The sequence below is a fragment of the Microcaecilia unicolor genome, chromosome 1 (assembly GCF_901765095.1).
Source record: "Microcaecilia unicolor chromosome 1, aMicUni1.1, whole genome shotgun sequence".
Classification (NCBI taxonomy): Eukaryota; Metazoa; Chordata; class Amphibia; order Gymnophiona; family Siphonopidae; genus Microcaecilia; species Microcaecilia unicolor.
In genome coordinates, this window is record NC_044031.1 from 756,028,452 (window position 1) to 756,055,397 (window position 26,946).

General features: G+C 45.2%; 1 protein-coding gene across 1 annotated transcript in view; it reads right to left on the reverse strand.

Moving 5' to 3' along the window:
- The window catches only part of IGF1R (insulin like growth factor 1 receptor), a 665,430-nt gene that overhangs the window by 77,080 nt on the left and 561,404 nt on the right, over positions 1-26,946 (reverse strand). The window contains exons 11-14 of the mRNA XM_030189730.1: positions 23,709-23,992; positions 21,756-21,892; positions 18,227-18,386; positions 14,243-14,348 (exon numbers count right to left, since the gene is read on the reverse strand). Coding sequence (XP_030045590.1) covers positions 14,243-14,348; positions 18,227-18,386; positions 21,756-21,892; positions 23,709-23,992 — 687 coding nt within the window. The remainder of the gene's footprint in view (positions 1-14,242; positions 14,349-18,226; positions 18,387-21,755; positions 21,893-23,708; positions 23,993-26,946) is intronic.

Sequence of the window (26,946 nt, forward strand, 5' to 3'; positions counted from 1 at the left end):
AGTGCTGGGACCCTGACGTGGCGGTACCTCCACCACCGAGGGGGACCTCTCCTCTCGACGCGGACGCTTCGGCGGCGACTCCTCTCCGGTACCGAGAGCCGGATGCGTCGAGGGCGACCGGTGACGGTGCTTCTTTGCCTTCTTACGGTGCCCGTCACCGGGTGGTATGGAGGAGGAGGAGGTCGATCCCCCTCGGTCCCGAGGAACCGGGTCAGACAGGGTTCGGTCCCGAGGGCCACGGGCTGAAGGAGTGACCGGGGCCGACTGCCCACGCGGTCTCTCACCTCTACCCTCACCGGAGGACCGGCGGGCCGACGGGACCTGTTCTCCTGGGGTCGATGCCATCGATGCCGATTTTTCGGGCATCAATATCGGTACCGAAGGACCGGGCGTCGATACCGATGCCGTCAAAGTCGACGTCGAGGGGCCGGCGCAAGTTCCAAAAAGACGGTCCCGCAGAACTTGCCTCGCAACCTGAGTCCGTTTCCGGAGACCGAGACACAGGGAACACGACTTGATATTGTGCTCCGGCCCGAGGCACTGGAGGCACCAAGCGTGGGTGTCGGTCTGCGAGATCGGCCGGCCGCACCGACCACACTTCTTAAATCCACTCGGGACCTTCGAGGACATCGACGGAAAAATCGCGTCGGCGAAGTTAAAGTTGTCAATGGTGGCGGAAATCACACCTCGAAAAAATAAATCGATCGCGTGGCCACAAGGCCGCAACGCGACGCCCTCGCTAAAAACGAGGGAAAAGGGAGCGCGTGCTCTGTTTTTTTTTTTAAAGAAACGAAACTGGGGCACGCGGTAACCAAAAAAACAAAACTAAACAAAATCGCGTAAACGCGACTGTCTTTCCGGGGCTGCGAAGGGAGAGCGGCGACGGCACGAGTCTCCTCAGGCGTGGAAAAGAAAAGACTGGCGGGAACGGTCACGCACAGGCGGGAAGACGGCCGCACATGCGCGGTGGGCGTGCCCTGCGTGCGGACCGCCCGCGAAGCTTCTTCCGGTTGGTGGGGGCTGCCGCGGACGTCACCCAGTCGTGAGAACAAGCAGCCTGCTTGTCCTCGGAGAAAATAGAATACATGATAGTAATATAGCAGAATACATTATTAAACATTTCTGGATATATGTGGGGAGTTTCACATGTGTTGATCTCTGTGGTATATCTACTCCATACTCCACCCCTAGCTGTCTGTTCGTCTGTCCAATTTAGATTGTAAGCTCTGTTGAGCAGGGACTGTCTTTTCATGTTAATTTGTACAGCGCTGCGTAAGTCTAGTAGCGCTATAGAAATGTTTAATAGTAGTAGAATTATGCATCTGCACAATTTTGCACAAATTTAATGAGCAGACACATAATTGTGGACAGTCAGTTGCACCCAGAATGGCTCCTCTGCTAGGTCCTCAACTTTCACAGACATATAAACAGTGCAGGACCAGTACTAGGCTTCTGGCTTAGTCTGCTTTGTCCCCCAGGATTAGTGATCCCTGGGACCAGGCCTGTGTGCTACAGCCTCACCAAAACCAGTAGCTTATTATACACTATCAAGCTCAACTATAATGTTTTGAAATTTCTATTATATGACTTTGTATTTCAATTTACTATGTAAGCTGCATTGAGCCTGCATTATGTGGGAAAGCGCGGGGTACAAATGTAATAAATAAATAAATTTCCTGAAAATGGCAGGAGGAGAAGACAGGGCATCTGTCTGCAAGGGAAGAATAGCTGTCCTATCATCATCCTACACCACACAGTAGCAGCATTGCAACAGGGAACAGAAGGGGGGAGATGCCGAAATACTGGGGGGGGGGGGGGGGGGGTAGGGAAGGAAGATGCTGGACTACTGGAGGGGGAGGGAATAGAGAAGGGGATATGCTATATTTCCAGAGGAGGGGTAGGGAAGGGAAACGAGATGGTGGACTACAAGTGGGATGCGGGCACATGGCTGATGGTTCACCTACAGTATCAAATACCTTTCAAGTAGCTAATTTAACTCTTGTCCTGTATTGATAAGATAGTGTGTGGCTCTATGTTGGATGCAGAATTTTCATGACAGCCATATGCGAAGTGTGTGTAGTGTGTTTACACATGTTAATAGGATGCAACTGGCCTGAGATGTCTACTCAAAATAATTATTTGTTCATTGGGAATGATATTAAGAGGCCTTTCAAAGCACATAGACTTACAAAGTTACATAGGTTACTATCCTGCATATTTTTGAAGGAGAAGGCTGGCCATCTTCTGACACAAATCGGGAGATGGCTGGCCATCTCCTAAACCCAGCCAAATCGGTATAATGAAAAGCCAATTTTGGCCGGCTCCAAACACTTTCCGTCGCAGGGCCGGCCAAAGTTAAAGGGGGCGTTTTGGCGGGATACAGAAGGCGGGATGGGGGCGTGGTTACGAGATGGCTGGCTTCGGCAGATAATGGAAGAAAGAAGGCCGGCTCTGACGAGCACTTGGCCGGCTTCACTTGGTCCATTTATTTTTAGGACCAAGCCTCAAAAAAGTGCCCCAACTGACCAGATGACCACCGGAGGGAATCGAGGATCACCTCCCCTTACTCCCCCAGTGGTCACCAACCCCCTCCCACCTAAAAAAAAAAAAAAATTAAAAATCATTTTTTTTTGCCAGCCTCTATGACAGCCTCAAATGTCATACCCAGCTCCATCACAGCAGTATTCAGGTTCCTGAAGCAGTTTTTAGTGGGTGCAGTGCACTTCAGGCAGGTGGGACCCAGGCCCATTCCCCCCAACTGTTACACTTGTGGTGGTAAATGGGAGCCCTCCAACCCCCCCCCCCCAAAAAAAAAACAAAAAACCCACTGTACCCACATGTAGGTGCCCCCCTTCATCCCTAAGGGCTAGGTAGTGGTGTACAGTTGTGGGGAGTGGGTTTTGGGGGGCTCAGCACACAAGGTAAGGGAGATATGCACCTGGGAGCAATTTTTGAAGTCCACTGCAGTGCCCCCTAGGGTGCCCGGTTGGTGTCCTGGCATGTGAGGGGGACCAGTACACTACAAATGCTGGCTCCTCCCACGACCAAATGCCTTGGATTTGGCCGGGTTTGAGATGGCCACCATTAGTTTCCATTATCACTGAAAACCAATGCTGGCCATCTCTAAAGCTGGCCCAAATGTTGAGATTTGGTTGGCTCCGACCGTATTTACGAAACGAAAGATGGCCAGCCATCTTGTTTCGATAATACAGTCGGGACGCCGCTTTATGGGGCCGGCCATCTAGATGGCCGGCCCTGTTCGATTATGCCCCTCCATGTAACTTTGTACGTCTATGTGCTTTGAAAATGAGCACCCAAGTCTCCTTACATTGTTGTCATGTATGAAAGTTATCTGTACATGCTTCCATGGATATTGAAATACTGTTCTATTTAATATTTAGCATGAAAAATTATACCAATTGTTTTTATCTTTTAAAATTTTGGGGATGTAGAGCATAACACTTAAGAGGGAAATATCCCTGTCCAATCTCTGGGTAGCCACCAGCAGCTCTCAAGCTGCATCTCTGACTTCCATTCATTTTTCCGTCCTGTCTCCTTCCTATCCCCACTAATGATTTATGGACTATCATACAACCTACAAAACAGATACCAGATATCGATCTGGTACTCAAAATATTTCCATGGTGCAAAGGCCACAATCTGTCATCTTAGTTTTGTTTGCAGACACCATGACATGTGCACCAAAAAGACCCAAAGACCAAACCAATTCATGATCCAACTTTGACCTTGCAACTGCCGGTGAATTAAGGTATCACATTAAATGACTGAACATGAGTAGGAGCACCAAAAAGGACAATTCTTCAGCTTGCCATTAAGAAACAAATCTTTACATGACAATAGAATAAATGCTGTAATTCTCTCACTAGAATGCTGCCAATAGCAAAATTCACAGAAATGCGGGTCAGACAAACCAGAATCTACATTTATAAATCCTGTTCATTAACCATCTGTTGTCAAAAACTGGAAGAGGTGGGGTAGGAGGCGTAGAGATTCAGACATGCCGATGCACAAAAGCTGGAATTCATACAAACCTTGGGCACACTGTAATGTCATATTTGCATTTTGGAAACTATAGTGTACAAAAGAGAGGTGAACTATACTGGCATTTTAACATGAGGTCATCTTGCAAATATAGATTCCCAGTCAAGTATTTTGAGATATTGAGTTACACCTAACAAGAGTTCTCTTGCTTGCCATAAAAGAAAAAAATTCTATAGTAAGCCACCCACTCTTCAGCACACCAGTACTCTCGAGATGAAATGCCCTATTACAGTGCTTCCCAAATCAATCCAGGAGTACCCTCTTGCCAATCAGGTTTTCATGATATCCACAATGCATTTGCATGAAAGAGATTTGTATATAATGGAGGCAGTGTATGCAAATCAATTTCATGCAGCATATGCATTATGGATATCCTGAAAACCTGACTGGCAAGGGGGTATTTCCAGGACTGACTTGGGAAACAGTACCCTATAGCACAGCAGCTGAAAGTATCTCTATGAAATGCCACAAAGTTATGTTGGGGTGTCAGAGGTTGTAGGGTTTTCTCTGTCCCCTCAAAAATGTCTCTCTTTCACCACACAAACTTCTGTTCTGTTTGTCAATCCCTTTCTCTCCCCACAGTGCACACACACTTTTTACATAAATATATCCATCTCTAAATTTAAAAAAACAGAAGCACCTAAGTTAATCTGACCCTACTGCTACTTCTGAGGAAATCTGAAAGTCACAGGGACAGGAAGAAATGTCCTTTCGTGACCTGGTAACCAGTTAAAGAAATAGAGCAGAAATAAATGGTCAGTTTTCAAAACGGAGAGAGAGAGAGAGAAATAAGAACATAAGCATTGGCCAACTGGGACAGAATGAAGGTCCATCAAGCCCAGTATCCTGCTTCTGATAGTGGGCAATCCAAGGCACAAGTACCTGGGAAGATCCCAAAACAGTAAAAACAGATTTTATGTTGCTTATCCCAAGAATAAGTAGTGGATTTTCCCCAAGTCCATTTTAAAAATGGCTTATGGGCTTTACGTGTAAGAATTTGTCCAAACCTTTTTTTTTAAACCCTGCTATGCTAATTGCTTTTACCACATTCTCTGGTAAATTCCAGAGTTGATTTATACTTTAAGTGAAGAAATATTTTCTTAATTTTGCTTTAAAAACTTACTACTTAGTAGCTTGTATGCCCTCTAGTCCTTGTAGTTTTGGAAAGAGAAAGAGTAAACAAGCAATTCATATTTACCCGTTCCACTCAGGATTTTATAGATCTCTATCACATGCCCCCTCAGCCATCTCTTCTCCAAGCTGAAGAAACCTAGCTAGCCTCTTTAACCTTTCCTGATAGGGAAGTCATCTAAACAGCTTATAAATGATACGAAAAAACAATTTGAAGTGTTAGAGTATATAGCATTAAACGAAAAAGTAGATGCCTGTTGAATGGAGGACAATTAATGGGACACTTTGAGGCGTATTTTCAAAGCACTTAGCCTTACAAAGTTCCATAGTAACCTATGGAACTTTGTAAGGCTAAGTGCTTTGAAAATACGCCTCAAAGTGTCCCATTAATTGTTATTTGTTAACAGGGTACAAATTATATCTAAATGAAACAATCAAACTGGAGGGAGGTCGCGCTATATGTTAAGAGAGGGAATTGAGTCAAACAAAATAAACATTCTATGTCAAACAGATAGCAGTGCAGAATCTTTATGGATACAAATTCCATGTGTGAAGGGAAGAAGTATATTGGTAGGGCTATACTACCATCTGCCAGGACAGAACAAACAGAAAAATGAATGTATACAGAAATTAGGAAAGCTGGCAAATTGGACAACAGTATAATAGGTGATTTCAATTATCCCAATACTGACTGGATAAATGTTATATTAGGGAATGCTGGGAAGGTAAAATTCCTAGGCGTAATAAATTGGTCCAGGAACTGACAAGAGGGGGCGCTATTTTAGGTCTAGTTCTTAGTGGAATGCAGGGTCCTGTATGAGAGGTAAGTGTTGGGTCCGCTGGGAAACAGTGATTATAACATGATCAAATCTGAGCTAATATTTGAAGTGAAGTCACAGAGGAAATCTACTGTAGCAGCATTTAATTTTTGAAAGGGCGATTATGATAAAATGAAAATGGTTAAAAAGATCGGCTGCAAAGGTTAGGATTTGAAATCAGGCATGGCTGTTTAAAAATATCATCTTAGAAGCCCCAGAGCAGATGCATTCCACACATTTACAAAGGTGGAAAGAAGAGCAAACGACAGTCAGCATGTTTAAAAGGTGAAGAGAAAGAGGCTATTACAGCCAAAAGAATATTATTCAAAGAACAGAAAAAGAACCAGTATGAAGAAAATAAGCAGCCACATAAGCACTGGCAAGTTAGACACAAAACAATGATAAAGAAAGCTAAAAGAGACTGTGAGGGAATCCATCGGACCCGTTAGATCACCAAGGAGCAATAGCGGAGAGAACGAATGAATTCTTTTCTTAGGTCTTTACGGAAGAAGATGTAAGAGATCTACCTATACCAGTTATAATTTTCAAGAGTGATGATGCAGAGGAACCGAAATAAATCTCAATGAACCTAGAAGATGTACTGAGCTAAACTGACAAATTAAAGAGTAGTAAATCACCTGGACCGGATGGCATGCACTCTAGGGTACTGAAAGAACTCAAACATGAAATTGCTCATCTGCTGTTAGCAATCTGTAACCTGTCATTAAAATCATTTGTAGTATCTGAAGATTGGAGGGTGGCCAATGTAACGCCGATTTTTAAAAAGTGCTCCAAGGGCAATCTGGAGAATTACAGACCAGTAAGTCTGACGTCAGTCCAGAGCAAAATAATGGAAACTATTATAAAGAATAAAATTATGGAACACGTAGATAAACATGGTTTAATAGGACAAAGTCAGCATGGATTCAGCCAAGGAAGTCTTGCTTCACAAATTTACTTCATTTCTGTGAAGGCATGAATAAACACGTTGATAAAGGTGAGCTGGTTGATGTAGTGTATCTAGATTTTCAGAAAGCTTTTGACAAAGTTCCTCAAGAGAGACTCCTGAGAAAATTAGAGAGTCGTGGGATAGGAGGCAATATTCTTTTGTGGATTAGGAATTGGTTATTGGACAGAAAACAGAGGGCAGGGTAAATGGGCATTTTTCTCAAAGGAGAATGAATAGTGGCATGCCGCACGGACCTGTATTGGGACAGATGCTATTTAACATATTTATAAAATGATCTGGAAATTTGGACAAGCAGCAAGGTGATTAAATTTGCAGATAACACAAAACTTGTTAACACACGTGTGGATTGTGAAATATTGCAAGAGGTTCTTAGGAAATTGGAAGGCTGGGCATCCAAATGGCAGATGAAATTTAAAGTGGACAAATGCAAACTGATGCACATAGGGAAGAATCAAATTAATCATAGTTACCTGATGCTAAGGTCCACCTTGGGAGTCAGCACTCAAGAAAAAGATCTAGGTGTCATTGTAGATCTTCTGCCCAGTGTACGGCGGTGGCCAAAAAAGCAAACAGGATGCTAGGAATTATTATGAAAGGGATTGTGAATAAGATCATGAATATTATAATGCATCTGTATTGCTCCAGTTAACCTTAAGCTGAGGAGGTAGAAGATGCTCTTCTTCGGTGGTTTTCTCAAGTCAGGAGCAGACAGTTTCCTGTCAGTGGTGCACTGCTTATGGAGAAAGCTAAACAGCTAGCTGAAAGGCTTGGACTAACTGAATTCAAAGCCACTGTTGGATGGTTGGAAAGATGGAAGGAGAGGAACAGCATAAAATTCAAGAAACAGCATGGTGAAAAACAAGACGCTGATGACTTTGGTGCTGAAAATTGGGTTGTTTCAGTTCTTTCTACCATCTTGAACGAGTTTGCATCTTGTGACATTTTCAATGCGGGTCTCTACTGGCGAGCAATTCCTGATGGAACACTTGCATTCAAACATGCTGAAACTACTGGAGATAAAACATCGAAGGACCGACTGATGACCCTCCTTTGCTGCAAAATGGATGGGAGTGAGAAGTTGGAACCACTCGTCATTGGATAGAGAAAACAGCCCCTTTGCTTCAAGAAAGTTAAGCGACTTCCTGTGTCATACAAGGCTAACGCAAATTCGTGGATGACTGGGGAAATTTGGAAGCAGTGGCTAAATAAGTTAGACACTAGAATGCGGGCACAAAAGCATCAGATTTTGTTGCTTTGTGGTAATTGTGCTGCACACCAGTGGCGTAGCCAGACCTGAGATTTTGGGTGGGCCCAGAGCTAATATGGGTGGGCACGCACTGTCTATATAAGTATGAGTAGTGTCTCTTGGGATCCTACAAAATAATGCCTAAGAATTCACTTGATGATGGATTTCTAAGTAGTCTGCCCAACAGCTGCCCTGCATCAGTATAACCACATACATACTTAATGGAAAAATTGATATTTTTAAATATAATTACATTATCCCACAATCTCTCCACTGCAAAATGCTATACACAAACTTGTGCAAAAACACACTCATATCTTTAAAACCATAACAGCACTAATTCCAAGGACAGGATGAGCTACAACATTATGCTTGAAAAGGCAGAACTGTAATTACACTAGGCTCTAAAACACCAATACACTACCTCGTGAAAAAAAGCAAAACAAAAAGGGCTGCGAATACTACATGCTAGCAGAATACTGCACCTTGATCACACTTGAAAAACACATGACACAACAGACATGACACAAGGAACTAAAGATAAAAAAATATGAAGGCAAAATACTGAACTGGAAAGTTAACTCAAGAAGTCAGACTCAGCATGCAGCAATACCAGAAAAATTTAAACTTACATGCAAAATATCACAGATGCACATTTCCAAAAGATGACATATTCAAATTAATAAATTCTGAATAAAATACTTTTTTCTACCTTTGTTGTCTGATCTATTCGCTTTGGTCCCAGTGTCTTCTGTTTTACGCAGTGTCTTCTTTCCATTTGATATTTTTTCACTCACCATGTCCACCATACTCCTGTGTCCTTATGCGTCCTGTCTACCATCTGTAGCCCTGCCCCTATCCTTCCTCGAGTTTCAGTATCTGCCCTCAACGTGTTCCAACCCAGCCCTTAAACAGCAGTTTTCCCTCCATCCATATCCAGCATTTCTCCTCACTCCCCTCCATCCATGTGCATCTACTTCCACTGTCTTCCCTTCCCTCCATCCATGTCCAGCATTTCTCCTCTCTCCCTTCCCCTCCATCCATGTGCATCTCCTTCCTTTGTTTTTCCTTACCTCCATCCTTGTCCAACATTTCTCCTCTCTTCCCTGCCCTCCACTCCATCCATGTCCAGCATTTCTCCTCTCTTCCATCCCCTCTATCCATGTGCACCTCCTTCCTGACTTCTCTCCCCTCCCTCCATCCATTCGTCCAGCAACTCTCCATTCTCCCCTGCCCTCTCCTCCAGCCATCCAGCTCCAGCAAATTTCCACTCTCCCCTTTCCGCTCCATCCATTCATGTCCAGCAATTTTCTTCTTTCCCCTGCCCTCCGCTCCGTGTCCAGCAACTCTCCATTCTCCCCTGCCCTCTCCTCCAGCCATCCAGCTCCAGCAAATTTCCACTCTCCCCTTTCCGCTCCATCCATTCATGTCCAGCAATTTTCTTCTTTCCCCTGCCCTCCGCTCCGTGTCCAGCAACTCTCCATTCTCCCCTGCCCTCTCCTCCAGCCATCCAGCTCCAGCAAATTTCCACTCTCCCCTTTCCGCTCCATCCATTCATGTCCAGCAATTTTCTTCTTTCCCCTGCCCTCTGCTCCATGTCCAGCAACTCTCCATTCTCCCCTGCCCTCTCCTCTCCTCTAGCCATCCATCTCCAGCAAATTTCCTCTCCCCTTTCCCCTCCTTCCATCCCTGTTGTCCAGCAATTCACCTCTCTCCCCTGCCCATCCTGTTTCTGTCCATCCCCTTCCCCCTTCTATTCAGCGTGTCCCCCCTCCCCCTTCACAGCATCTCCAAGCCAACTTCCGTTCCAGTCTACTCCCGAAGTTGCAGCAACGAACGGGCAGGCAGCGCTGCGGTAGTAAAAGCAACAAGCAGACTGGTTCGACTCTTCGTCCTTCACTTCCCTCCCTCTGCGTTCCGCCTTCCTCTGACGTCATTTCCTTTCAGGCGGGACGCAGAGGGAGGGAAGTGAAGGACGGAGAGTCGAACCAGTCTACTTGTTGCTTTTACTACCGCAGCGCTGCCTGCCCGTTCGTCGTTGCGACTTCGGGTAAAAGTCGCCGTTCCAGTCGTCGTCGCTTGGGCGGGCCTGAACCAAGATTGGGTGGGCCTGGGCCCACCCAGGCCCACCCGTAGCTACGCCCCTGCTGCACACAGGGATGATGTCAAGCTGTCTAATGTCAAGGTGGTCTTCCTGCTACCAAACACTACCTCTCTGATTAAACCTATTGATCAGGGCATAATAGCCTATTTCAAACAACATTATCGGGCTCTTGTGCTACGTTGTCTGATGAGCGTTATGGATGACCAGCCTGGCAAGGATAAACGTGCTGTTGAACTGGCTCGAAATCTATCCCTGTTGGATTCCCTACATATGCAGAAAGAAGCCTGGAATCATGTTACACAGGCAACCATTGTGAACTGCTACAAGCGGGCAAGCTTTGTTAGGGATGTGGAGAGGGACGAAAGAGATGCAGCTGTTGCAAACGCGTCAGATGAACAGGCTATTCACATCCCAGCCTGTGCTACTGAAGAGGAGTTTCATCACTACGTAGCTGTTGATTACGATCTACTAACAGCTGACGACAGCACTGATGTCCAGATATGCGCCTACACGCAGGCAACGGCTGATGATGGAACAGATGAAGAAATGAGCAGCGAGGCACATGCTGACGAAATTCAACAACCTCCTCCTGTCACTTTTGCAAGAGCGCTGGAGAGTCTCAACACTGTGTGGGCCTATCTGGAGGCCACTGGATGTCAGTGCTATGACAGCTTTTACCGTCTGGCAGATGTAGTCTATGGAACTCACAGACCCAAGAGTGTACAGAGGACTATAACTGATTATTTCAAGGAAGCCTAATGTCAGTTAACTGAGACTGTATACTGTACATATAATAACAGTACTGTACATATGTTTATCAGATGTCAAGCTTCTTTGGGTCACAACGGTTAAATGCACGCTCTGGTTTAACTGCATGCATTTCTTTAGCCCCAGACCCTTGCACTTAAGCGGATTGCACTGTATTCTAAGAGGGTTCCAAATAAACATACATAAAATTAAAAACAAATTAAAACGTCCGAGGTAGACGTTTGCATACCAAAAAGGCAGTGCATGTAAATCTCTCTCATTGATATTTATTGTAGATATTCTGAAAACTTGATTGGCTTGGTGTGCCCTGACGACTGGGTTGATAAGCACTGATCTAAGGAAATACTTCCTTACGGAAAAGGATGGTGGATGCTTGGAACAGCCTCCTGGTTTACTCAACTGTCTTACGTTTTGTGGGGGATGGGCAGGGCCGGTGTTAGACATGCTGGGGCCCAGGGCTGAAATTAAGGAAGGGGACCCCCAACCCCTTCTCCTCTATGTCTCCACCCCTGATCGCCCTATCCATCATTACTATCATACATAAAGCAACTTTAAATTTCTTCACACACAAAACAGACCTTCACCAAATACACAACAAGGGAGCACAAATTAGAAACAAATATGAACACCAAAAACAAACGGCAACTCCAAAACTCAGCAGGTACTGTAACACTGGAAAAACAAAAACAGAAATGCACTTCATTTTGTGCTAAACACAATCAGTGGCATAACCACTGGGCCACTTACTTTGGGCTTAGCCCCCCCCCCCCCAAGATGAACATGTCCCTTGCTAGGGCTAGTGGTGATCCCCAGGCCTCACCAGCTGATGACCTCCTTCCCTCTTCAGGTCCAGAGACCAGAACTCTCCAAGCTCTAGAGCCAGCAGCAGTAATTTAGAGCTGCCCCCACGCAAGCTCAAGTTTCACGCACGCATGAAATCTGAACATGTGTGGTGGTGCTGGGGGAGGAGAGGGTGGCAGTACAAGCCTGGGGATATTGCCACCAGCTGCAGAGCTTGGGAAATTTCTGGCAGCCAGATCAGAGGAAGAGGTCTTCAGTTGGTGGGTTTTAGGGATCCCCGGCAGCTCAGGTATTTATATTTTGCATTTGGGTGGGAAGAAAATTTGAGGCCCACCCATCCCCCCCCCCCTTCTATCAGCTGTCTGGCTACGCCAATGAATACAATACAAAAACATCTTGTGATGCACATATGCCAAAGCTAACATATTCCAGTTAATAAATTCAAAATAAATCATTTTCTACCTTTGGACAGTTTGTTTTTCCATCATCTTGGTCCCAGTTTCTTTTTTCTGCTTTTTTGCCTGCCTTCTGCTAATTCTCTTTCCAGTGTCTGCTGTCCATTTTTCTGTTCTCCTCTCTTCTCTCTCTGGTTCTGTTCCCTAACTATGCCTGTCTCTAATATACTGATTTTTCTCTGTCAGTTCTTTCTTCCTTTTTTATTTTCTTTTATGCTTCTGTTCATTCAGATTTCTTCTTCTCTTTCACCCTTCTCCTTTTTAGGTTTCAGGCACCAATTTCCCATCTCACTCCTTTCTTAGCCTCCTATTTCCTTCCATTTACTCTCCATTACCACATTTCTACCTCTATATTCACTATTCTTCTCTCTCATCATTCCTGCCACCCCCTTTTGACCTCTCTCACAAGGTTCCATCATTTTCAGAATCCTCTCGCCACTCTTGTAAGCCCACCCAACTCTTTCTGCCTGACATCTGCCTCTTTCTCTCCACCCCTAGCATCTTCCTGTCCCACCTCTCTTCCCTCCTGTCCCCTTCCATGGGTCCATCTCTCCTCCTCTCTCTCCCTACACCCCATGGTCCAATATTACCCCTCTCTTTTCTGTTGTTCTTCCCACCCCCCTTGATACAGCATTTCTTTCCTCCTTCCATCCCACTGTTCAGCATGTCTTCCTCTTTTTTACCACCAGACCCAACATTTCTCCCTCTCTTCCCCCCTCCTACCCCCAAGTCCTTTGTCTCTCTCTACCTTCAACTGCCCTCCCATCCAGCATATCTCCACCACCACAGGTCCACCATCTCTCCATTTCTCTTCCAGACTGCACTCCCATCCAGCATCTCTCTCTCTCCCCCTCCCACCCACCCCCATATTCACTATTTCTTCTCAGCTACTCTCCCCCCTCCCTCCACTTTCTTTACCTTTCTCTTCTCTCCCTCCTTCCTACTGTCCACCATCTCTCTCTCCCTCTCCTCCATTTCTGGGCCCATCATTTCTTCCTCTTCACCTCCCTCCACCCTCCCCCCCAGGGGCATGTCCTCCTCTCTTTGAAACCCCTCCCCCCCCACCTAGTTTAAAAACTGCTGCTCCAGGGAAGCCCCCCTGTGACAGTATATCTTCCTCTTCTCTCCACCCCATTCATCATCTCCCTCATCTTCCTGGCCTACTTTTAAAATAGCATTTTTCTTCGCAGAGGTTTGCCAGTGCAGCAGCGATTCTGATGTGCTGCTCACAGCTGCCTTGGTGCTTTCCCTCTGCCATAGCTCACCCCTCTCTTCTACAAATTCCTGTTTTCACTTGGGCAGATCACGGCAGAGGGAAAGCGCCGATGGGGGCCACGGGCAGTACATCAGAATTACGCTCTGCACCGGCGACCCCCTGCAAAATAACAGTGCAGTTTAAAAGTAGACCAGGAAGGTGAGGGAGATGGACGGGGGTGAAGAAAAGGGAAAGACATGCTGTCCCACGGGAAGTCGTACAGGGTCCCCCTTGAGCTGTGGAGCCCAGGGCAGCTGCCCTGTTTGTCCCCCTGCCCCCTAATGCCAGCCCCGGGGATGGGGAAGAGGCTTGTCTATATTGTAAAACAAAACTAAGGAGAAAAAAAGGGGGTTAAGAGCCAATTCTTGTACTTCATTTTGTTAGAATGAAGTCTGTTATTCTTAATGTGTATTAGCTGTACAAATTTATGTATACTTTGTATTTTTCAAAAAAAGACCTCTAAAAATTAAACATAAATAAATACTTGGACTGGCCACCATCAGAAACAGGGTACCGGGCTCAGTGGAATTGCTCTGACCCTTGTTAATGCAAGCTTTTCTTGTGCTGCTGGGTGACCCTGTACTCTCCCCCCTCTAGGGTTCCATGTTCTCATAAAACATGCGATCTCTTACCTCTTCTTGTGAATGATGCAAAATGAAAGAATAAGAACAACGATTAAGAACAGCAGAACCAAAGGGAGAGCAATCATCAAGTGAAGGAAGTTTTCACTCTCTGGAGCTAGAAAAGAAAACGGAAGAAGGGGAAAACATTATTTGTAAACAACAATGCTTCTGTTAATGGGCTCACGAGTCTTTAACCTGCTCAAGTGTACAGAGCACAACCTTGTATTACTATCACCTTAAAAAAAAAACATAAGCTTCAACATCACTAAAACAGAACTGCAACATGCATACAGACACACACACACACTGATTTTAGCTCACACTTTTGCAATAGTGGTTCAAAGTGAGTTATGTTTGGGTACAGTAGTTATTTCTGTGTCCATAGAAGGTTGAGTGACTTGCCCAAGGTCACAAGGAGCATCAGTAGGATTTGAACTCTGACTTCCCTGGGTCTCTATGCATACCATGTAAGCAGCAGCTAAACCATGCGTCTGACTCCAAAAATCCTTTAGGAACCAGAACACACAGTAGTGCATCCAAGCTCTGAAAGATATAAAGGGCAGCCTAGTTCTCTCAAAGGGGAATGGGACTTGATATATCACCTTTCTGTTCTGTGTTTTTTGCAACTACGCAGTGGGGTTCCTAGGGGGGGCTGACACCCGGGGCAGATCGCCGATGCACAGCGCCCCCCTGGAACAGCGCGACGCCCCCCTCCCACAAAAAAACCCCCGATCCCCCGGCAAAAGAACCCCCCTGGGTGCACGCCGCTGGGGGGAGGCGGGCCGCGAGCTTGCCAGCTCTTCGTTTTCATGCTCCCTCTGCCCTGGAACAGGAAGTAACCTGTTCTGGGGCAAAGGGAGCATGAAAACGAAGAGCCAACAGGCGCGCGGCACCCCCCCCAGCGGCGTGCACCCGGGGCGGACCGCCCCCACCTTGGTACGCCACTGCAACTACGTTCAAAGTGGTTTATTATACAGGTACTTATTTGTACCTGAGGCAATGGAGGGTTAAGTGACTTGCCCAGAGTCACAAGGAGCTGCAGTGGGAATTGAACCCAGTTCCCCAGGATCAAACTCTGCTGCACTAACCACTAGGCTACTCCTCCACTAGCAACATTCCATGTAGAATCTCAAGTAATAGCAACAGAACCTCAAATAGTAGCAACATTCCATATAGAATCGCCAATAGTAGCAACATTCCATGTTCCACTGCACTAACCACTAGGCTACTCCTCCACTAGCAACATTCCATCTAGAATGTCAAATAGTAAAAACATTCCACGTAGAATCTCCGATAATAGCAACATTCCATGTGGAATCTCAAAAGGAAAATGGGACTTGATATACTGCCTTTCTGTGGTTTTTACAACCAGAGTCACACGGAGCTGCAGTGGGAATTGAACTCAGTCCCTCAGAATCAAAGTCCACTGCACTAAGCACTAGGCTACTCCTGGCAAAAAGTGCCTCTCTTTGAGAATTGGCACGTGTCACAGAACAGAAGGGAATATGACAATCAAGTGGATGAAGTGCTGCAGCTTTCTGTCATATTTTTGCCCTTTTAAACACGGCTCAGGTACATTATACAATTTAAAACAAAACCAAAAAACCCCAGGATCACAAATCCTGTTATTTCTGTTGCCCAAATCTACTTCATGACATCATAGTCATATTGCATAAAGGCACTAATGCAAAGTTGTGATTTTTATCTGCCGTTCCCCATATCAATAAATAAGAAATGACCCACAATGATTACAATCCTCAGAACATGCTGGGTCATGCCTCAGTTTGACATTAATAGGTTTTGGATTTGCCTAAGTCTATTATGACATTTCTACCCCACATTTTTCCAAGAAAGCTCAGGTTCAGTGTTGCTTATATAACAAATTAAGCAGCATTACAAGACAATTAATATTAATACAACAATACAATTAAAAAAAATTCTTTTCATATTAGCTGAACACAGATCTAAAGAAGTGGGCTTTAAGTAAACTTCTAAATGACATATAATCAACGGAGTGAGTGTCTGATATACTTGGGTAATGAGTTTGGTACTTTGGTAAGAAAAATTAGCATTATGGATGGCTTTGTAGTTACTTTCTGGTCTCCTGTGTCACCTGCCATTCAAGCGACTTAATGGTCAAGTGGCCGGCTATAAATCAGTAGCAGAACACTTATTCATTTGCAAAGTATAACCCAGTCAACCACATCCAGGACACCAAGGACATGCTGACTGAGCCAAGCCCTGGCTCGCTTTTCAACCTCGCACTTATTGCGTTCTGCAATTTACTGGCCTAACTTACTTTCAAGCTAAGGAACAGAATGTAACAATAGAAATCCTAAACTGCTCAAGGCCAAAACATTTTTCATTTTGTTTAGTTTCTCGGGTTGTTTATGGGATTTTTTTTTTTATTTTCTTCAGGCTTTAAAATGTTTTCTCCCTTGTTTTGAGGACAATATTGCACTATGCAATAATTGATGCTACTTTTCAATAGTGAATTTGTATGTAAATAGTGCATTTATATGAAACTAGTAAAAAAGCCCCTTTTCTGACACAAATGAAACGGGCGCTAGCAAGGTTTTCCTCGGAGTGTGTATGTTTGAGATAGTGTATGTGAGAGTGACTGTGTGAGAGAGAGTGAATGTGCGAGTGTGTGTGTGAGAGAGTGTGTGCAAGTGCGTACGTGAGACACAGTGTGTGAGAGAGTGTGTGTGTGAGAATCAGAGTGTGAGCAAGTGTATGTGAGACACAGTGTGAGAGAGATAGTGTTTCACACAGATACAGTGTGTGCGAGAGAGTGTGTGTGTGTGTGACACAGACTCTCTGTGAGACTGAGTGTATGAGACCAAGAGAGTGTGTGAGTGACTGTGTGACACATAGAGAGTGAATGTGATACAGTGTGAGACAGAGTGTGTGAGTGAGAAAGACATTGACTGTGAGAGAGAGAGAGAGTGTGTGTGTGTTTGACAGAGATACCTCCCCCTCCTCTGGTGTCAGGCCCCCCTCCCTCCCTCTGTGGTGTCAGCCCCCCCCCCCCCCCCTCTCTCTGGTGTCTGAGCGTTACTGTGCAGGACACTGAGCTCTGGCTATGCTTCAAGGAACTGACCAATCCTATTTAATAGAATGCACCTCCAACATTCTGAAGCTGAGAAACCTCGTGTGGTTGGTCACTTCTGCTTGTGACGAACCCGGAAGTACGTGATGTCAATTCAGGAGATGGATACAGAGAGCAGGAATGCCTCAGCCATGCAGTCAGCTTCAGAATGTTGGAGGTGCGTTTTATTATATAGGATATGCCTTGGATTCTCACCTTTTCTTTAAATAATCATATATTTAGAATCATTCCATCTCACTCAGTTGGTGTCTACACCTCTGCTTTTCCCAAGCTGCACTGTGTTTTGCATAGGCTGCCCATGATGAATGAAAAAGTTAGTTGACAGAGCATTTTGTTAACTCCTGAATCGTCCTCACTCTGATAAGCACAGACATAAAAATTAGACTGTAATGGTTATCTGTTGTAACCCTTGCAAAACAAGGTGTAAGTGGCCAACAGAGATTGTTACACTGAGGGCAGCTACAAGGCAGGAAGAAAATGCTGCCCGTTTTTCATCTGATTAATCAGCCATTAGTGCTGTGTCTTGTTTACACAACTCAAGCACATATAATTGTCAGGCAGGGACCATCTGGAACAGGCCTGTTTATAAAATTCATCTCAGTTTTTAATGACATCAATTTGTTTAGCGAAAATATGGCTTTTCCACGTAATGTTATTCTACAACTCATGGTGTATTAAGTGCACCAGAAGTGAAAAATTGAATATTTTATCTCAAATATTTTCCACTCTCTAAATACCAAAGTTTACCCCTTTCATGGTTAGAGAGCATGTTTAACGTTTTCAAACATCACAGGAAAGGCAAAAGAAGAGACTTTACAAAAACATTTGTCATGCCAGATTTCAGCTAAACCACGCAAGGCCTGGCAACACGCTCTCCTTACGTTTTGCTTGTACATAGAAATAAACAGCCTCTGTCCATGACCCATTTCCTGAGAGCGATGTGGCTTGGACTTTAGCCGAGTAATTTCCAGGGTTCAGTCGGCTTAGTCTGGCCCCTCCAAGGTTCCTGTACTCCTGTCTGGAAACACAGTCTCGCAGCTCCTAGAGGGACACACGGGCAAGACCATTATTTATTTCGATTTGGCTCACACTTTTCCAGTTGCAGGTCAAAGCAAATTACATTCAGGCACAGCACGCATTTCCCTGTCCCGGGAGGGCTCATAATCTAGGTCTGAACTTAATGGAGCATTAGCAGGGAAATTCTGTATATGGAGCCGAACATTAGGTGCTACTTTCGCGCCAAAGTTTCAGCGGAAAAGCGTTCTAACATATGCAAGGTGCTGAAACGGGGCAGGAATGGCAAATCTGTGTGAAAATGCACTTAAATGCCCACTTATAGAATACCGTCTAAGTGCTTCCGCCCAGATCTGCAAGGGGGCATAGCCACAGGAGGGTCTGAAATATTCCCTTAAAACGTACACAGACTTATAGAATACTGTGGATCTGCATCCAACTTCCATGCCAGGATTTACACCTGGTTTCAGCTGGAGTAAATCTTCACGCCCAAAGTTGAACGCGGATCTTGGCAGTACTCGCTGCTCTGTAAAGGGCACCCATCCCTAAACACCCCGTTACACAATTTTTAGCGCTATTTACAAAACCCAGCCCTAAGCGACTTGCTTAAGACGACCAGGACCAGCTTAATGAACCTATATCATTTGAGGAGGTAGAATGGACCATTTAGCAGAGCCCAATGGGGCAACCCCAGGCAATGGATGGATTTTGAGGGGAGTTTTTCCAAAAAGGTAGTGGGAAAATATAGGGTCTTTGCTAGAAAGCACGTTCAATGCTAAAATACAGCAAAAAGAACGCTCCGGGAATTGAATTTGGCTTATAATATTGTCCTTCTTAAACCAGGGAAGGACCTGCAAAAAACAGATTCATACCAGCCTATCTCCCTTTAAAATTCTGATACACAATTAGTAGGAAACGTGAACAGTCCGGCACAAATTTTACCGGACTTTATTTCAGGTTGCCAAACAGGGTATCACATTAAAAATTAGAGAAAAATCTTGGCTTCTTTAGAACATGTTAAAAACAAGGGCACAGCATCTTTGATTTTATAGAGTTACTCAAAAGAACAATCTAATTTGGTGAAGCAAATTCAATGACAAGAACAATGCAATTCTCCTGAAGCAGGCATCAGTGGAATAAGAGCCTTTGTTGGGATGAAAATATCGAGGTAAGGGAATCATTTTTAATGCTGACATTATTTGATTTATATATTTTGGGCATATTTTCTGTGTGTCAGCAAAATGTTTTTGCATAATTTTGTGAACATTAAAGGGAGTTTTTTGGCCAATGATTATACCTCACAGTTGAAAGTCACTCTATTAAGAGACAGTGGCATATTTTGGCTGGGCCCAGAGCTAATATGGGTGGGCACTGCAGAGACCATCCCCACCCAAAAACCCACCAAAATGAGAGAAAAAGACAACTTTTTTTAAAATTAAGCTAGCTGGGCACTATTAAAATTTATTGTTGGGAAATTTCTGGGTGGGGATGAGCTCCTCATTGCCCTACTACTACTACTATTTATCATTTCTATAGCGCTACAAGGCATACGCAGGCAGTAAAATGTCTACCCCCCCCCGCCCACATCCAGAAGCCCACCATCAGATCAGAGCCATCATTTTGATTACAAGAGTAATCAAAACGCTGGCTGGTCAGGGGGGTGGGCTTCTGGGTGGGGGTGGCCTCTTAACTGCAGGGCAAAAAAAGGGATATTTTATTCATTAAATATATACATTTTTTGCCTAGGCAGTGAAGTGCTTATCCCACCCAGAAATTTTCCAACAATAAATTGTAATAGAGCCCAGACCCCAGCTACCTTAATTTAAAAAAAAAAAAAAAAAATTACACAATGTTAAAAATTAATATGATGTAAAAAAAAAAAAAAAAAACGGATTTAAAATTTTATTACCTGCAGTGCAGGGCTGGGCTCAGTGGGCTGGCAGCTGCATGGCGGTAAAGTTGCACTACGGATTGTACTTTTGTATCACATCACACTCACTATCTCGATCTCGAGATGGGTGGACGGAGCAGAGCGAGAACGAGGCTGAGCGCGCCGCCACGAACAGCCGCAGCATACCGATGGAACATCATCACGAGTCATTAGCAGCACGCAGCGGCCTCAGCGCGCCGCGGAAGAGCCTAAGACGTCACGCACGGGGTCACCACTACTAGAGGTCAAGAGCTGCGACCTGCATTGCAGTGCCGTCTGCGACTGCGTGCCATGCATGCAGAGTCTACCTCAAGCCCGAAAGGTAGGTGGGCTGGATCAGCGCTACGGCTATGCAATGAGAAGGCTGCTGCAGTGTGTGCGCTTTTAAACCGCGCTTGAGTGGGCGGGCATGAGCAGACATTGGATGGGTCTGGGCCCACCCAGGCCCACCCGTAGCTACGCCCCTATTAAGAGAGACATAGAGCTATGAAAGTTCTGAGGTCGTTTTGTCTGGATAAAAATAACCCACTTGTAAGCAAATCTACCTAGATCATGCTAATACAATTACCCCCATAAGTAAAGACATTTTATTAAAAAAAATAAAAAAAAAGTTTAAGCTGCTCAACCCATAAACAGGATCCCATTAACATATACGTTGCTTCCCCATCACCTTATCTCTGACTGCTTGCAGTGTTTCAAGTTAAAGACCCTGGTCCTGATATTCAGATGGCGGGAGATAGCTCGGCCATCTCCTGCGGTCTGTGCTGAACCCCGATGTTCAATGCTGGGCCACGTCCGGTGACTGGCACTGAATATCTCGGGTTTTTTCCTGGCTGGTTTAAAGATAACAGGGCTATGTCGATATTCGAACATAGCTGGTTATCTTTAAACTGGCCAAAGAAATACAAGGGTTTGACGTGGCCAAATATGACCACCAAACCCGGTTTAAAAATCGGTGGATAGCCGGTTGTATCGCATGATATAACCGGTTATCCGTCAGCCACTAACCTCGGATAGTCAGCGGAGGATAGCCTGTTAAGCACCATTTAGCCAATTAAATAGCGCTCAATATCGGGCGGACTCTCTTTTCTCTCCTGTCATATTTATCTTACCATAGTAACATAGTAGATGTCGGCAGAGAAAGACCTGCACGGACGGTCCATCCAGTTTGCCCAACAAGATAAACTCATATGTGCTACCTTTTGTGTATACCTGACCTTGATTAGTATCTGCCATCCTCACGGCACAGACCATACAAATCTGCCCAGCACTAGCCCCGCCTCCCAACCACCAGCTCTGCCACCTAATTTCCACTATGTTGCACACGGTGGACCTACACACGTGCCTAAAAAAATCTCATGCACATTCACTGCAGATAAACGGAAAAAAAAAAAAAAAAAACCCCAGACACGGATTCAACTGTCAGGACTGGAGCTGGACACTCCAAGCAGGTTGACTGTACTCACCTCATTCTGCTGCCCATATTTTATTTCGTACATTAATATCAATCCATTGGGGTGTGGCGGCTCAGTCCACTTCAAGATAACGGCATTATCTTCTCCCCCCTCCCAGGTGACAGGTCCAGAAATGTCATTTGCTCCCTCTGTTTAAAAAAAAAAAAAAAAAAAAGAGGATAAGACAATGCAGGTTTGTACATACAGATAGCCTCATCTTTCTCCTGCACCACAAAAATGGAAGCAGCGCTACCCTGAGGTGAACTCACAGCTATGCAAACATCTGCAAGACACATGGTAACGATGAGCAAATGATGTTGGACTGTGGGAGCGGTTTTGGAGGAACCTCAAGGGTCTAATGCACTGGGAAGTTCATCAAAAGGCAGGGACTGAACCTGCCTCAGGTCTCAGCAAACACCACAGACAGGTGCAGTACAAGGCAGTAGCTGGTCATAGCTCCCCAACTGCTCTGAAGTGTGGAAGGATATTCAATCTCTTGTGGGAATAAAAGAACCAGGCCTAGAAAACAGAAGAGCTTAGCTCATGTTATGTCGAGATAAAGAAACCCTCAGATCTGGGTGTCATCGTTGATAATACACTGAAACCTTCTGCTCAGTGTGCTGCTGCGGCTAGGAAAGCGAATAGAATATTGGGTATTATTAGAAAGGTATGGAAAATAGGTGTGAGGATGTTATAATGCCGATGTATCGCTCCATGGTGCGACCGCACCTTAACTATTATGTTCAATTCTGGTCACCGCATCTCAAGAAAGATATAGTTGAACTGGAAAAGGTGCAGCGAAGGGCGACAAAAATGATAGCGGGGATGGGACGACTTCCCTATAAAGAAAGACTAAGGAGGCTAGGGCTTTTCAGCTTGGAGAAGAGACGGCTGAGGGGAGACTTGATAGAGGTATATAAAATAATGAGTGGAATGGAACAGGCGAATGTGAAGTGTCTGTTCACGCTTTCCAAAAATACTAGGACTAGGGGGCATGCGATGAAACTACAGTGTAGTAAATTTAAAACAAATCGGAGAACATTTTTCTTCACCCAACGCATAATTAAACTCTGGAATTCGTTGCCGGAGAACGTAGTGAAGGCGGTTAGCTTGGCAGAGTTTAAAAAGGGGTTGGACGGTTTCCTAAAGGACAAGTCCATAGACCACTACTAAATGGACTTGGGAAAAATCCACAATTTCGGGAATAACTTGTATAAAATGTTTGTACGTTTGGGTAGCTTATCAGGTGCCCTTGACCTGGATTGGCCGCTGTCGGGGACAGGATGCTGGGCTTGAAGGACCTTTGGTCGTTTCCCAGTATGGCATTACTTATGTACTTATGACTAGTATCTATAAGCTGCAGGAAGACAAAGTTAGAACAATTCCCCAGTGAGTGGTGTGGTGCTTGTGACACAGTGCCAGCTGCGGTAACCGAACCACTGGAATAGCCAGATGGCTAATATACAGTGGGCCAAAGTGAGTGGGTCTAAAATTAAGTCAGTTTCTGTCATGCTCACTTCCTGACACCCCCCAAAACTGAAATGAAATACCTGAGCTGAAGGGGATTCACCAAGCCTCACCAGCTAAAAGCTTTCTACCGGCCAGAATACTTGCAACCTGGGCAGCTGGCAGCAGTTTGTCCACACTGCAAGCACTGCCAGCCCCCATGCGTGCTCAGTTTTGCAAATGCACAAAAACTGAGCATGTGCAGAGAGGCAGGGAACTGGCAGCATCTCAGGGATACTGCCACCAGATGCCCAGGCTGCAAGTGTCCCAGGTTGGATGAGGTCTTTGGCTGGCGTGGCCTGGGGATCCCTGCCAGCCACATAAAAGGAGCACCAATTTTGGGTGGGCCCTGGGCCAACCAGGGTTACACCACTGCGCTGAGAATCCTTGGAAATGCACCAGAATCAGAGATTATGGAATAGCTCATGCAAGAGCAACAAAGATGGTAGAGGGTCTTACCGGCAGGCATAGTTCTTGCAAAGATAAAGTTGGAAGCGCTGCAACCAAGCGCCTCTGCTTCATGATTACAGCTGTGAATGTCGATGCGGTAGAGGGTGAATGGCTGCAGGTTGGAGATGACAGTCCTTTCCCGGTTATACACTCTGACCTCATAAAAAGGGTGCTCAGCCTCACTCTCTTCAGGGTCAGAAATATTGAAGTTGTCCACAGAGGTGGCGTTCTTGTTCCCAGTAGGGACAGTGGAGTTGGCGATCCTAAATAAATCTCTACGCTTCCGTCCTGGCCTGTAAGGAAGAAAATAGAAGCACAGAAATCAGTCATACCCTTGACAGAAAATGCACTGCAACCAGGTGCCCTGGACGGCTAAAAGAAATGAAAAAGGAAGGAAGGAAGGACTTAGGGACAGGTGTCTTCTGAAAAGAATGTGTCAAACGAGATGCTTGCACCTTTCACTTCCTATTTCAGACAAACTAAAAATACTCGGAGTCACAACTGACCGCAACCTCACTCTTCAGATCCCCCCTTTCACCGACCTTATTCAACTTAATGATGATACCCCTGGCCAAACTACTATCAAATCAAAACCTCAATCCATACATATACGCAGATGACGTAACGATTTACATCCCATTCAAACAAGATCTAAAGGAAATTTCCAATGACGTCAACCAAAGTCTGCACATCATGCATTCATGGGCGGATGCATTTCAGCTGAAACTTAATGCAGAAAAAACCCCAATGCCTAATACTCACTTCTCAACACAATACGAACACATTCACCACCATTAACACACCAAAACTGAATCTTCCAATTTCGGACACCCTAAAAATTCTCAGAGTTACTATCGATTGACACCTAACACTTGAGAACCACGCAAAAAACACAACCAAAAAAATGTTCAACTCAATGTGGAAACTAAAAAGAGTAAGACCATTCTTCCCAAGAACCATCTTCCGTAACCTGGTACAATCAATGGTACTCAGTCATCTAGACTATTGCAACGCACTCTACGCAGGCTGCAAAGAGCAAATAATCAAGAAACTTCAGACAGCCCAGAACACTGTAGCGAGACTCATATTCGGAAAAACAAAATATGAAAGTGCTAAACCCCTACGAGAAAAGCTACATTGGCTCCCACTCAAGGAACGCATCACGTTCAAATTATGCACCCTAGTTCACAAAATCATTCATGGCGATGCCCCAGCCTACATGTCAGACCTGATAGACTTACCACCCAGGAATGCCAAAAAATCATCCCGCACATTCCTTAATCTTTACTTCCCCAGCTGCAAAGGGCTAAAATACAAACTAACGCATGCGTCAACCTTTTCCTACACAAGCACACAATTCTGGAATGCGCTGCCGCGCAACCTAAAAACAATCTATGAACTAACTAACTAATTTCTGCAAACTTCTGAAGACCTATCTCTTTAACAAGACATACCACGATGATCAACACATGTGAACCTCACACATGTACCAAGAACGGTCTTATATGTTTTATTGATATGTTACTTCATGTTTTACCATTATCATATTGCCCAAGACCCTTCTGTAATACCAAATGTCTACTTTATAATTATTCTCACTATCCATGATGTATTGTAAGCCACATTAAGCCTGCAAAGAGGTGAGAAAATGTGGGATACAAATGCAATAAATAAATAAGTAAAAACTGTAATAAAGAAAATGTTCTACTCAATGTGGAAACTCTACTACTACTACTTAACATTTCTAAAGCGCTACTAGGGTTACGCAGCGCTGTACAATTTAACATGGAAGGACAGTCCCTGCTCAAGGAGCTTACAATCTAAAAGACAGGTGTACAATCTAGAGACAAGTGTACAATCTAAAAGACAAGTTTAGACTCAATCTGATAGGGCATACTATATTTCTTGAAAGGTTAGGTGCCGAAGGCAGCATTGAAGAGGTGAGTTTTAAGCAGAGATTTGAAGATGGGTAGGGAGGGGGCTTGGCGTAGGGGTTGAGGAAGATTGTTCCAAGCATAGGGTGAGGCAAGGCAGAATGAGCGGAGCCTGGAGTTGGCAGTGGTGGAGAAGGGTACTGAAGGGAGAGATTTGTCCTGTGAGCGGAGGTTACGGGTGGGAACATAGGGGGAGATGAGGGTAGACAGGTAGTGAGGAGCCGCAGACCGGGTGCATTTGTAGGTAAGGAGTAGAAGCTTGAATTGTATGCGGTATCTGATCGGAAGCCAGTGAAGTGACTTGAGGAGAGGGGTGATATGAATATATCGGGTCTGGCGGAATATAACTACTACTACTACTACTACTACTTAACATTTCTAGAGCGCTACTAGGGTTACGCAGCGCTGTACAATTTAACAAAGAGAGACAGTCCCTGCTCAAAGAGCTTACAATCTAATAGACAAGTGAACGGTCGGTCCGATAGGGGCAGTCAAATTGAGGCAGTCTGGATTCACTGAACGGTAAGGGTTAGGTGCCGAACGCAGCATTGAAGAGGTGGGCTTTAAGCAAAGACTTGAAGACGGGCAGGGAGGGGGCTTGGTGTAAGGGCTCAGGAAGGTTGTTCCAAGCATAGGGTGAGGCGAGGCAGAATGAGCGGAGCCTGGAGTTGGCGGTGGTGGAGAAGGGCACTGAGAGGAGGGATTTATCCTGTGAACGGATATAAGACGTGCGGCAGCGTTCTGAACGGATTGAAGGGGGGCTAGAAGGATAAGTGGGAGGCCGGTGAGGAGTAAGTTGCAGTAGTCAAGGCGAGAGGTAATGAGAGCGTGGACGAGAGTTCTGGTGGTGTGCTCAGAGAGGAAAGGGCGAATTTTGCTGATGTTGAAGAGGAAGAAGCAACAGGTCTTGGCAGTTTGTTGGATATGTGCAGAGAAGGAGAGGGAGGAGTCGAAGATGACTCCGAGGTTGCGGGCAGATGGGACGGGGAGGATGAGGGTGTTATCAACAGAGATAGAGAGTGGAGGAAGAGTGGAGGAAGAGGAGATGTGGGTTTAGGTGGAAAGACAAGGAGCTCGGTCTTGGACATGTTCAGCTTCAGGTGGCGGTTGGACATCCATGCCGCAATGTCAGATAAACAGGCCGATACCTTGGCTTGAGTCTCCGCGATAATGTCAGGTGTGGAGAGGTATAGCTGGGTGTCATCAGCATAAAGATGATACTGAAAACCATGAGACGAGATCAGCGAGCCCAGGGAAGAGGTGTAGATTGAGAAGAGAAGGGGTCCAAGGACAGATCCCTGGGGAACTCCAAC